Below are 13435 nucleotides of genomic sequence, written 5' to 3' on the forward strand. Positions count from 1 at the left end.
AAAACACCGGAGTCACTTTTTTCAAGCAGCCATAATATATTTTACGTAATCCGTATCCACCGCTGTAGTAGTGTATACGTTGGCCTTGTAGGCATTATTTGCACAGTGTTTTCTTCAACCCGCCATCGAGCTGTGTGACCTTGTTCCCATTCTGTCTAAATATCCATAATATTACCGTCTCCAGAAAAAACACCGGAGTCACTTTTTTCAAGCAGCATTCATATATTTTACGTAATCCGTATCCACCGCTGTAGTAGTGTATACGTTGGCCTTGTAGGCATTATTTGCACACTGTTTTCTTCAACCCGCCATCGAGCTGTGTGACCTTGTTCCCATTCTGTCTAAATATCCATAATATTACCGTCTCCAGAAAAAACACCGGAGTCACTTTTTTCAAGCAGCATTCATATATTTTACGTAATCCGTATCCACCGCTGTAGTAGTGTATACGTTGGCCTTGTAGGCATTATTTGCACACTGTTTTCTTCAACCCGCCATCGAGCTGTGTGACCTTGTTCCCATTCTGTCTAAATATCCATAATATTACCGTCTCCAGAAAAAACACCGGAGTCACTTTTTTCAAGCAGCATTCATATATTTTACGTAATCCGTATCCACCGCTGTAGTAGTGTATACGTTGGCCTTGTAGGCATTATTTGCACACTGTTTTCTTCAACCCGCCATCGAGCTGTGTGACCTTGTTCCCATTCTGTCTAAATATCCATAATATTACCGTCTCCAGAAAAAACACCGGAGTCACTTTTTTCAAGCAGCCATAATATATTTTACGTAATCCGTATCCACCGCTGTAGTAGTGTATACGTTGGCCTTGTAGGCATTATTTGCACACTGTTTTCTTCAACCCGCCATCGAGCTGTGTGACCTTGTTCCCATTCTGTCTAAATATCCATAATATTACCGTCTCCAGAAAAAACACCGGAGTCACTTTTTTCAAGCAGCATTCATATATTTTACGTAATCCGTATCCACCGCTGTAGTAGTGTATACGTTGGCCTTGTAGGCATTATTTGCACACTGTTTTCTTCAACCCGCCATCGAGCTGTGTGACCTTGTTCCCATTCTGTCTAAATATCCATAATATTACCGTCTCCAGAAAAAACACCGGAGTCACTTTTTTCAAGCAGCATTCATATATTTTACGTAATCCGTATCCACCGCTGTAGTAGTGTATACGTTGGCCTTGTAGGCATTATTTGCACACTGTTTTCTTCAACCCGCCATCGAGCTGTGTGACCTTGTTCCCATTCTGTCTAAATATCCATAATATTACCGTCTCCAGAAAAAACACCGGAGTCACTTTTTTCAAGCAGCATTCATATATTTTACGTAATCCGTATCCACCGCTGTAGTAGTGTATACGTTGGCCTTGTAGGCATTATTTGCACACTGTTTTCTTCAACCCGCCATCGAGCTGTGTGACCTTGTTCCCATTCTGTCTAAATATCCATAATATTACCGTCTCCAGAAAAAACACCGGAGTCACTTTTTTCAAGCAGCCATAATATATTTTACGTAATCCGTATCCACCGCTGTAGTAGTGTATACGTTGACCTTGTAGGCATTATTTGCACACTGTTTTCTTCAACCCGCCATCGAGCTGTGTGACCTTGTTCACATTTTGTCTAAATATTGATAATATTATCGTCTCTAGAAAAACCACTTGAGTTACTTTTTTTCAAGCAGCATTCATATATTTTACGTAATCCGTATCCACCGCTGTAGTAGTGTATACGTTGGCCTTGTAGGCATTATTTGCACACTGTTTTCTTCAACCCGCCATCGAGCTGTGTGACCTTGTTCACATTTTGTCTAAATATTGATAATATTATCGTCTCTAGAAAAACCACTTGAGTTACTTTTTTTCAAGCAGCATTCATATATTTTACGTAATCCGTATCCACCGCTGTAGTAGTGTATACGTTGACCTTGTAGGCATTGTTTGCCCAGTTTTTTTGGCCGCAGCCACTGAAGCACAGAGGCCAGAAAAAATATGCCATATAAATGCTGAAAATAGTCATTTTTTGCCATACGTTGACTCAACGTATATGGCAAAAAATGACTATTTTCAGCATTTATATGGCATATTTTTTCTGGCAACTGTGCTTCAGTGGCTGCGACCAAAAAAATGCATATTTTCTGCATTTATATGGCATAATTTTTCTGGCCTCTGTGCTTCAGTGGCTGCAACCAAAAAAATGTATATTTTCAGCATTTATATGGCATAATTTTTCTGTCAACTGTGCTTCAGTGGCTGCGACCAAAAAAATGCATGTTTTCTGCATTTATATGGCATAATTTTTCTGGCCTCTGTGCTTCAGTGGCTGCAACCAAAAAAGTTTATATTTTCAGCATTTATATGGCATAATTTTTCTGTCAACTGTGCTTCAGTGGCTGCGACCAAAAAAATGCATATTTTCTGCATTTATATGGCATAATTTTTCTGGCCTCTGTGCTTCAGTGGCTGCAACCAAAAAAATTTATATTTTCAGCATTTATATGGCATAATTTTTCTGGCAACTGTGCTTCAGTGGCTGCGTCCAAAAAAACTGGGCAAACAATGTCTACAAGGTCAACGTATGGCGAAAAATGACTATTTTCAGCATTTATATGGCATATTTTTTCTGGCAACTGTGCTTCAGTGGCTGCGTCCAAAAAAACTGGGCAAACAATGCCTACAAGGTCAACGTATGGCAGTTGTTTAAAGAGAACAGTAGATTACTAGCCAGCAAAGCTACCTAAGCTAAAATGTCCCTCAAATCCCTGCAGACTTCTGTCCCTCCAATACAGAGCAGTATCAAGCAGATTACTAGCCAGCAAACTTACTATCATCTGTCCCTGAAATCACTAACAGCTCTCCCCCTACACTATCTCTTCCAAGCACACACAGGCAGATTTTTCAGATACATTTTTGCCCTTGATCCCCCTCTGGCATGCCACTGTCCAGGTCGTTGCACCCTTTAAACAACTTTAAAATCATTTTTCTGGCCAGAAATGTCTTTTCTAGATGTTAAAGTTCGCCTTCCCATTGAAGTCTATGGGGTTCGCGAACCGTTCGCGAACCGCTCGCGTTTTTGCGCAAGTTCGCGAATATGTTCGCGAACTTTTTTTCCGACGTTCGCTACATCCCTAGTCAGTAGCCAGTTATTTGCTGGAGACTCGGGCACTAAACAGCTACTCTATTTTTATGGTACTTCTGCTAATAAGCCCTTGGGCCGTTACAGGACGGCTGTTACATACTAGGATATATGACTTTTTCAGCAGAATATCTGTCTCACAGCTCTGTAAAGGTGGCCATAGACTTAGAGACATCGGCAAACGAGCGGATCTCTCCCCGATATGCCCACATTAAAGGGATCTGGATCATAATGTATCCGAAACGTGGGTCGGATTGCGGGACTACATAAACACACAGATGCGGCCGCGATCCAACGTGATTCTTTAACCTGCACGATCGAGATCTGGCCGATAAGCTACTCGGTCTGTCTGCAGCTTTTATCGGCACGTGTATGGGGGCCTTATAGGCAGCACGGTTACCCTCTTGAAGCAACCTCTCTGTAAAGTATTACAGAATAATACTTAAGCCCATTCACTACCAAGCTCCCTGATAACTTTCAATCATGGGTTGGGCAGTTTGTATGATGAAGTCAACAGCCAAAGAAGCAGAGCTAAACAAAAAACTCTGTACAACAGTATCCTTTTCTGATTTGCCACCATTGCTTACTACTGGCTCAATAAGCTGCCGACTCCATGTGGAGTAGGCTCATAACCCTACAAGCCGCCACCATCTAAAAGGAACAGATCAGTGTAAAAATAAAAACAGTAGTATGTGCAAAATAAAAAATGTTTCTAATATAGTTAGTTCGCCAAAAATGTAATGTATAAAGGCTGGAGTGACTGAATGTCTAACATAATAGCCAGAACACTACTTCCTGCTTTGCAGCTCTCTTGGTTTCCACTGATTGGTTACCAGGCAGTAACCAATCAGTGACTTGAGGGGGCCACATGGGTCATAACTGTTGCTTTTGAATCTGAGCTGAATGCTGAGCATCAATTGCAAATTCACTGAACAATTATGTCCCATGTGGCCCCCCTTTAAATCGCTGACTAACTCAGAGTTAGAGAGCTGGAAAGTAGTGTTCTGGCTATTATGTTAGACATGCAGTCACTCCAGTCTTTATACATTACATTTTTGGCTAATGAACTGTATTAGAAACGTTTTTTTAATTTTGCACAGCATCTATTTCTACCGTTTTTATTTTGACGCTGAACTGTTCCTTTAAGGCTCACAGCAAAAAACAAAAAAAACATGAATGAGAAACAAAGAGGTTTATTGGTTTATGCCAGGGATTATGGTTAAGTTATTGCTTCTCTGGAAGAAGGTTTATTGGCCTTATAAATAACAAAAGTAACACATCTGTGCATGACTTGTACGTGTTCCGTTATACTACGCCCGCTTTCACTGTGTGTGCCTGCAAGTGCCGATAAAGATATCTTTTCGATCTGAAATATTTGCCACATTCAGAACAAGCGAATGGCTTCACCCCTGTATGAATGGTCTGATGATCCACCAGATTAGAGCTGGTGGTGAAACATTTGCCACACTCCAGACAAGCAAAAGGCCTCTCCCCAGTGTGGATCCTCCGATGCCGAAGGACCTGGGAATTTGTAGCAAAAGATTTCCCACAGTCCGAACAGGTAAAGGGCTTCTCCCCTGTGTGAATTCGCTGGTGCGCGGTCAGGTTCGATTTATGCCAAAAACTCTTTCCGCATTCCACACAAATGATAAATTTCTCAGGTTTGTGGTATCGCTGGTGTCTAACAAATCTGGATCGATTGACAAAACATTTGCCGCAGTCGGCACATGTCAACTCATCTTGTTTGTGAATACACTGATGTTCACCGAGGTCTGTGCTGGTGGCAAAACAAGCCTGGCACTCGGGGCAGCTCAATGGGATCTCGCTACCTACAGGAGTTGGCACTGCTATACCCTTGTTAATAACATATAACACTGGATAAAAGGGTAAGGGCGCTGACTGTGCCGGAGTGGTAAATGTATAACTGTCTGAGTGCATGAGATTCCCTCCTTGGCACAAGGTCACTTTGTCTGCAGTCTCTACTGCACATTGGCTCAAGCGCTTTACTCGTTTATTTAGCTTGGATACTTTGTCATTAGGAGGGGTACTGATTTCTAGTTTCTCTTTAGGTGCACCCTCAGATGTAATGCTACTGCCCCCTGGTTTATCCTGTGCCATGTCCGATACCACCTCATATGCACCATTGCTGTTTATTGGTCTATCCAGTACCAAATCAGCTTCAACCTCATATTTAATGCTGCTGCTCTCTGATTTATCCTGTAGAAAGTCAGATGGGCCCACAGATTTACAATCCACTGATAAAATAGATATCCCCTCATCTTGAATGCTGCTGTTCTCAGGTTTATCCGGTGCCAAGTAGGATATCTCCTTACTTTTTGTGCTGCCGCTTTTGTTTATAGAATCCGGGGATGTAGCACAGGTCTCATACTCAATAGGTGTAGTTGTGTCCAAATCTGTAACAACATTAGACATGCAGACTTATACTCAGAAACATATATACAGTTGTGTTCAGAAAAATAGCAGTCTGACAGCACTAACCTGATCAATTACTGTTTTTGGTAGAAGTTATATTTCTACTTGGCCAATAATTTACTAGTAGGTGTAGTCGAGTGATAGAAACCTAACAGAACCAACAGTCATGACATGCTACTGATTCTGTTACAAGGAAGGAAGGCAGTCCTTTAAGTTTAAATGTTACCTCGTGGAGGATCGGATCCGTGAATTACTGTTAACAATTATTCAAAAGAAAAAAAAAGATAGTAAGAGCCCCCGTACTCTCAAATAATTGAAATAACTTATCTAAATTATATAGTGAACCAATCAGTTGATAATTATAAAGTGCTTGTGCTAATAAAGAGGACTTGCTTGATTAATTAAAACCTTTTGATATTTAAATAAATATTAAACCATTAACAAAACAACAAGTTCAGAGAAGCATAGAGTTGCTTTTTCTGTGTATTAAAAATAGCCAGTGCCAACTTGTTAGTTTATATACTGAATCTGTAAGCGATAGATTCAAAATTCCAATAAGTTATAAAGTGCAAGTGCTCAAATGTTTTCAGTCGCCGACTGGGTGTGGTTCAAAATGATTAATTTATGCAGGTGCTACTTCATTATAAAATCACAAGGTAATTCATTAGTAAAATTAGTTTAAAGAACAAGGAACCAGGACCAACATTCAAGGAAAATGAAGTAGGAAAAGGAAAATAGTGTAGAGGTGGAGAAGTCCCAAATAAACTGCTGCCTATTATTTTCTAAGCCCTGGGACCCCACACGGGGAGAAAGTAGTACACTGAGGACTGTGGTCTCGTATATTACATAACCTATCTCTTAAAAGAGCTAAAATCTAAAAAACCACAAATCCACCAGTGCCATATAAATAACAGAGAATGAAGGAATTGAATGTGGTTCCCTGGACCAGACTATGAGTATCTAAATTCAGTTAAAAAGATTTTTTTAAAAAAGTTTTTTCAAGGTGATCGAAATAGTATTAGGATCTGAGCAACAATTAAATAAAATAAAAAATATTGTGAAGAGAGGCTCTGCCAACGCGTTTCGCTTAAAAAGCTTTGTCAAGGCAAATGATGCTACTGATTCTGTGTTATTGAATCATTAATTGAGGCTTGATCCAAATAATAGTTGTGTTCCAAATAATAGCAGTGTGGAGTCCCATTGTTGGAAAAAAAAGACGTGCTGAAGAGCTTACAATTTGCTTAAGAACACATTGACTGGCCTAAAGAGAAATAGCAAAACATTGTGTGGACTGATGAAAGAAAAATTGTTCTTTTTGGGTCTAGGGGCCACAGATGGTTTGCCAGACGACCCCCAAACAATGAATTTAAGCCACACTGAAGATAGTGAAGCCGGTGGCACATGCATGATATGGGGATGTTTCTCAGACTACGGAGTTGGGCCTATTTATCTCATACCAGGGATCATGGATCAGTTTCAATACATCAAAATACTTAAAGAGGTCATGTTGTCTTTTGCTGATGAGGAAATGCCCTTGAAATGGGGGTTTCAACAAGACAACGACCCCAAACACACCAGTAAACGAGCAACATCTTGGTTCCAGACCAACAAGATTGACATCATGGAGTGGCCCAATCCCTGGACTTTAATCCAATCCAATTGGTAAAGCAAGAAATGCAGAAGAATTGTGGAACGTAACAGGTGCCAGAAGTTGGGGGACTCCATGCAGCACAGATGTGCATCAGTTCTCACAAACACTGCTTATATTAAATATTAGTTCAGTCATTCAAAGGAAAGCAAAATTAGTATAAACTTTTATTAGTATATATATATTTTTCAGCTTATACAGTGAATGTTTGAGTTTGTGCAGACACTACGATTTTGTGGAATTTGTTATTTGAATATTCCCTTTTCTTCTCTTTCTGTAAAGTAATAACACACATTTAATTCTTCATGTTTTGATGTGGAATAGAACGTGCAGTGTTCCCAATGCATTTACTTGTATGGAAATAAAAGCTATTATATGGATTTTGAACTTTATTCATCCTTTTAAACACACTGCTATTATTCTGAACTCTACTTCCCGGGCAGTTACTTTCCTGACATGGAAACTGGTCATTCGGTGAAGCATTTCCTAGCAGAGAACAAGTGCCTTTGATAAAGATTAGCCCAGAGAGCTTACACTTTCTACCTGAAGAGTAAGGAGATTGCTGAGCACCCAGGTACCATTGCAGTGTCAGTCTGTTATATAGAGTACAGCAATTTACAACCAGTGAACTAGAACAGAGAGTCGTAGAGCTTTATCTTACCTGGAGAGGCTCCAGAGTGGGGACTGTGCAATGTTACAGTTCTGTACAGCTCCTTGTGTCTCTCTACATACTCCCACTCCTCCTCGGAGAAATGCACAGAAGTATCTTCATAGCGCACAGGAACCTGACAAACAATAACATAATCATTAATAAGTGCCCATTTGCCGAGATTTCCGGCAGGGGATGCTGGGAAATTCACAGCAGAGTGTTTCCCTGTTTATGGAGTGTCACTGATCAGACTCACCTCTCTTGTGAGCAGACAGATGATTCTGTTGGCAAGTTTCAGAATCAGCTCCTCTTTATCAACTGGCGCTGACTGGTTGTTAATAAGGGTCAGTCTTTCTAACCCCAGGGGCCTGTGGGCAGGCGAGACACCATTAGGAGTCTGTACAACTGTGCAATCCTGTCCAATGAGAAGATACGGTGTTACCAGAGACGGGAGGGATGGACTGGGCCCCCCCAACTCATCATCCTAGATCTTGACTGCTGCTTGTGCTAATGGTGTAAGAAGCTTATTGTTTACTGACAATCACTAGACTTAAAGGACAAGGAAAGTTGAATTTGCTAAAAATGCTGTGCATTATGTTTTGTGCTTCTGCTTCTGTACCACAGCCCTTTAGCAGTAAAGATCTGTCTTCAAAGATGCCCCAGTAGCTCCCCATCTTCTTTTCTGCTGATTCACTGCACATGCTCTGTGCTGCTGTCAATTACTGAGCTTAGGGACCCACTCACAATATAAAGTACACATAGAATAGAAATGTCACAATATAAGGCTGATTAGTAATTAATACAGATAATTGCTACATGGCAGCACAGAAACCAGTGCAATTAGCATCAGAATTTAATAATCAGCCCTGTAGCATCAGCTTATATTACAGACCAACCTCATTTTCTGATGGATAATTAGTGACGAGCCCTAAGCTTAGCTTCTCAACAGCCAATCAGAGCCCACTGAGCATGTGAGTGTCACAGACACTTTCCAAGATGGTGACCCCCTGTGACAAGTTTGAAGTCCTGGATCATGGCTGCTATAGACAAGCTGAAACTTTAGGCAACTTTGGGTGACTTGGAAAATGAAATGCTCCGAGTGCCATGCCGCAGGCGATTTTTCATTCTAGCAGGCGGAAGCAGTTTGTCTGTCGATTAGACTTTGATGTTCGATTAGTCGCCCCAAAAGAAGAGGCGATTAGTCGCCGGGCGACTTAATCTCCCGAATCTCCCAGTGTGACACTCGGATCGCTTCGTTTTTTGACGTCTCCCGAAGTTGCTTCAAAAGGAAACTTCGGGCGACTTCAGAAAACGAAGCGCTCCGAGTGCCATCCCGCCGGCGATTTACATTCTAGCCGGCAGGAAGGGGAGATTAGTCACCCCGAAGAAGAGGAGATTTGTAGCCGGGCGACAAATCTCCCCGAATCTGAGAGTCTGTCTCTGCAGGAGTGCCCATACTTTAGTGATGTTGTACCATTATAATCTACAACCAGCACATATTACTTAAATATGATAATGATTTATGGGAAATTTATGAGAAAATGTACAGTATATTGCTATATTTAACAAAGAACTAGATCCTTTGTAACCTTAACTTGATAAATATCTGAATGAAAAACATGAAACAGGAGGGTAACTTAGTCAAACAGTTTTTTTGGCAATGTTTTGAGATCAATTGATCACCAGATAAAGGTCTACTGATAGATCCTGATCTTCTTTTTGGGCACACCTGCCCATGTACTCACAATGTTTTGTAAGAAGAATTTCACCGGCACACAGGAATTGTAGTAGCAGGGCAAGCCCTTGCAATTTTATTATGCAGTAGTGCAACGTTTCGGGGTCACGCCCCTTTGTCATGCTTGACAAAGGGCGTGACCCCGAAACGTTGCACTACTGCATAATAAAATTGCAAGGGCTTGCCCTGCTACTACAATTCCTGTGTGCCGGTGAAATTCTTCTTACCCTTGTTGTGAGGCTGCCGATTCCTCTATCACTGGGCACCAGGATAAGAACCTTTGGGAGTGTGTGGTGTGCGGCTTCTCCATATTCTATTGGACTCACAATGTTTTGCACAAAGCTCCCTATTTTACTTCAGGAGCCATTGCCCTTGAAGAAGAAATGGAGTCTAAGGGTATTTGAGCGTCAATCAAATACCCTTAATTAGTGGCTTTGTTCCTTCCCAGCATCCTTCTCACCTCTCCTGTCAGCCAATAGATGATCTCCAAGGTCAGATGCAGGATCTCCTCATGTATCTCTGTCCTCCTGTGGATCATTATTGGGGGGCACTTGGGTATGGGCACTGGGACGCCTTCTGTGGGTTCCTTAATTTTCCATTTGTTGCTCAGCGAGGGCATAGGGAGGGCTGGATCAGGCTGGCACTGTACATGGCAAACAAGGAGGGGCACAATCAGATGTGTCTCTTAAAGGGGTGGTTCACCTTTAGGTTAACTTTTAGCATATTATAGAATGGGCAATTCTAAGCAACTTTTCAAATGGGGGTCACTGACCCCATCTAAAAACAAAGGCTCTGTAAGGCTACACATTTATTTGTATTGCTACTTTTTATCACTCGACTTTTTTATTAAGGCCTCTCCTAATCATATCCCAGTCTCTTATTCAAATCGGTGCATGGTTGCTAGGGTAATTAGGACCCTAGCAACCAGATGGCTGAAACTGAAAACTGAAGAGCTGCTGAACAAAAAGCTAAATAACTCGAAAATCGCAAACAATAAAAATGAAAACCAACTGCAAATTGTCTCAGAATATCACCCTCTATATCATGCTAAAAGTTTCTTTAAAATGTGATCAACCCCTATAAGCTTGGCCCCAACCCATCTACTTTGGAAATGAGAGAGGTGGCAGCGCTGGGGCTTTAAAGATGTACAGGTATTCTATCCTTATATACATTACTCTGCGTCTAATAACACCCCACACCATGGGGAGAACACAGGTTTGTAACTACGGGCAGGGCCGGAACTAGGGGCAGGCAGAGTGGGCGGGGGGGGGTGCACTTTTAAGGGGAGTTTTTTTTCTTTTTTGAACCCTGATTTTTAGTAGTTTTTCAATTTTATAAACCGCCTGTTCCATCCCCCTCTTGCCAGTGATTCATACTGCAGGCAGAAGCACTTCCCATCTCTCTCTTGGCAGCTTGACAGGTACATATCTGTGGGCAATATCTTGGCTGCTACTTGCACAGGTAAACATATGATTTGGGGCAATATGATGGCTTTTTGGCTACTGCTGGCACAGATACATACAGTATTTGGGGGCAATATGATGGATTTTTGGCTCCTGGTGGTACAAGTACACATTTGGGGGCAATATTGTGGATTTTTTTTTGGCTGCTGCTGGCACAGGTACAGATTGGGGCGATATGAGGAATTGGCTCATGTTGGCTCAGGTAAATGGGGCAATATGGTGGCTGCTGGCACTAGTGCACAGATGTCTGGGGCAATATAATGGATTTTTGGCTCCTGCTGGCACTAGTACACAGATGTTTGGGGCAATATGTTGGATTTTTTGGCTCCTGCTGGCACAAGTACACATTTGGGGGCAAAATTGTGGATTTTTTTGGCTGCTGCTGGCACAGGTACAGATTGGGGCGATAAGAGGAATTGGCTGCTGCTGGCTCAGGTAAATGGGGCAATATGGTGGCTGCTGGCACTAGTACACAGATGTTTGGGGCAATATAATGGATTTTTGGCTCCTGCTCGCACAAATACAAATTAGGGGCACTATGATGGATTTTTTGGCTTCCGCTGGCACAGGTACAGATTGGGGGTAACAATATGATGAATGTTTTGGTTTATGCTGGCACAGGTACAGATTGGGGGTAATCAGAGGGATTGACTGCCGTTGGCACAGGTACAGGGGGCAATATGTGGGAAATGGTAATGCAGGAACAGGTGGGTGGGGTGGCACTGATTGAAGCCCTTGTCTAAGGTGCCAAAATACCTTGGCCCAGCCCTGACAACAGGGATGCCAGCTGGATGGTATTTTACCACTGTGTGTGTGGCCCCCTCATGACCCACTGACCCCCTATGAGTCATATCTATGGGACAGATCTACACATTGTACAATAAGCTGTGATTGGCTGCATTCTAGTGCCACACTCCCTGTAGTGTCTGTGATTGGCTGTCAAACCCACTCACCCACATATTCACACTAATAGTGACAAGTGGCCCCAGCAGAGCACAGAATGGGGTTTAGGCCGCCACACCCTCACACTGTGGGGAACTGATATTTGGGTGTGAGAATAAAGACAATCATGGGAGTGAAAGGAACATATAGAATCATCGATACAATATTTACTACAATAGTATCCCCCCCTTGCTAATGGAGCACTACAACTCCCAGCATCCCAACAGCACCGAGCTAGGGTATGGAATTCTGGGAATTGTAGTTCTGCACCAAAAGGGCTGAGAATAAGATAAGTGCAGAGGTGCCAGGAGGATGTAACGCAACCCTTCCCTCTGCAATAACCCAGGAAACCTGCTGCAACAAGTCAGGTACCGGCCGACACTAATGTAACCACAACCAACCCTCCGCTCTTACCGCTCTGTGGGGATCGGAGTTTTCCGCTACCCTTCCAGACTGCGCATGCCCAGTGAGTCGCGTAACCAGAGAGAAGAAGGCTTCCGGAAATGTGCCGGAAGTTGCCTGCCTGTCATTTATCGATTCGGGAATGACGGAGCTTTATAGTCTATAATAGGTAAGCCAGAAGTTGCTTCCATTGTATGTTTACGAATTCCACTATTCACGAGCTCGTACGTCATATACTGTTTGACAACAGTGAAACCCAATGCCGTCTCCGAGCTTTAGATCCATAAGTCATATATTATTGAGAGGATAGGGAATTCTTTCCTTTATTCTGCCTTATCTATAGTTCTGCACAGTGGTCAGTGAGTAAGGGTGGGACCCCACATTCATCATGTTCATCCTAAGACTCCCCACCCCCCACACTTACACTGAAACAGCTGCAGCTATTGATTCACGTCCTGGGGCAAAACAATCCCCCTGACACTATCATTTCATTAATGCTTCTTCATTGGCCCCAGCCTAATTATACGTCACCTTCTTTGCTAGACAGACCCCCAGGCCATATTCTAGAGCCCCCCGCCTCTAACAATGAATCTCTCATTCCCCCTCTCTTGCAGTGGCGTAACTAGAGTTTGGGGGACCCACCTGCAGACACACATGGGGGCCCCCTCTCCCTCATAGAAGTAATGAAGCCAGGGCCGGGCCAAGGTATGTTGACACCCTAGGCAAGGGCTTCAATCAGAGCCCCACCCCACCTGGTATTGCATTACCATTTCCCACCTTACCATTCATATTGCCCCATGTACCTGTACCAATGTCAGTCAATCCCTCAGATTGCTCCCAAGCGCCCAGTCTGTACCTGTGCCAGCATAAACCAAAACATTCATCATATTATTAGCCCCAATCTGTACCTGTGCCAGCGGCAGCCAAAAAAATCTATCATATTGCCCCAAATTTGTACTTGTGCCAGCGGGATCCCAAAATCCATCATATTGCCCCAAACATCTGTGT

The 13435-nt window shown here is 42.6% G+C and overlaps 1 protein-coding gene across 2 annotated transcripts; it reads right to left on the bottom strand.

Moving 5' to 3' along the window:
* Positions 1-4328: 4328 nt before the first annotated feature.
* On the bottom strand, positions 4329-12911 carry znf41.S (zinc finger protein 41 S homeolog). 2 transcript variants are annotated; one of them, XM_018237575.2, is made up of 5 exons: positions 12440-12911; positions 10081-10263; positions 8142-8300; positions 7898-8021; positions 4333-5569 (listed from the first exon to the last, which is right to left on the bottom strand). In XM_018237575.2, the coding sequence occupies exons 2-5, from the start codon at positions 10237-10239 to the stop codon at positions 4461-4463; spliced, it is 1551 nt and encodes a 516-aa protein (XP_018093064.1). In that variant the 5' UTR covers positions 10240-10263; positions 12440-12911; the 3' UTR covers positions 4333-4460.
* Positions 12912-13435: the final 524 nt, after the last annotated feature.

Source organism: Xenopus laevis, chromosome 9_10S, assembly GCF_017654675.1.
Source record: "Xenopus laevis strain J_2021 chromosome 9_10S, Xenopus_laevis_v10.1, whole genome shotgun sequence".
Taxonomy (NCBI): Eukaryota; Metazoa; Chordata; class Amphibia; order Anura; family Pipidae; genus Xenopus; species Xenopus laevis.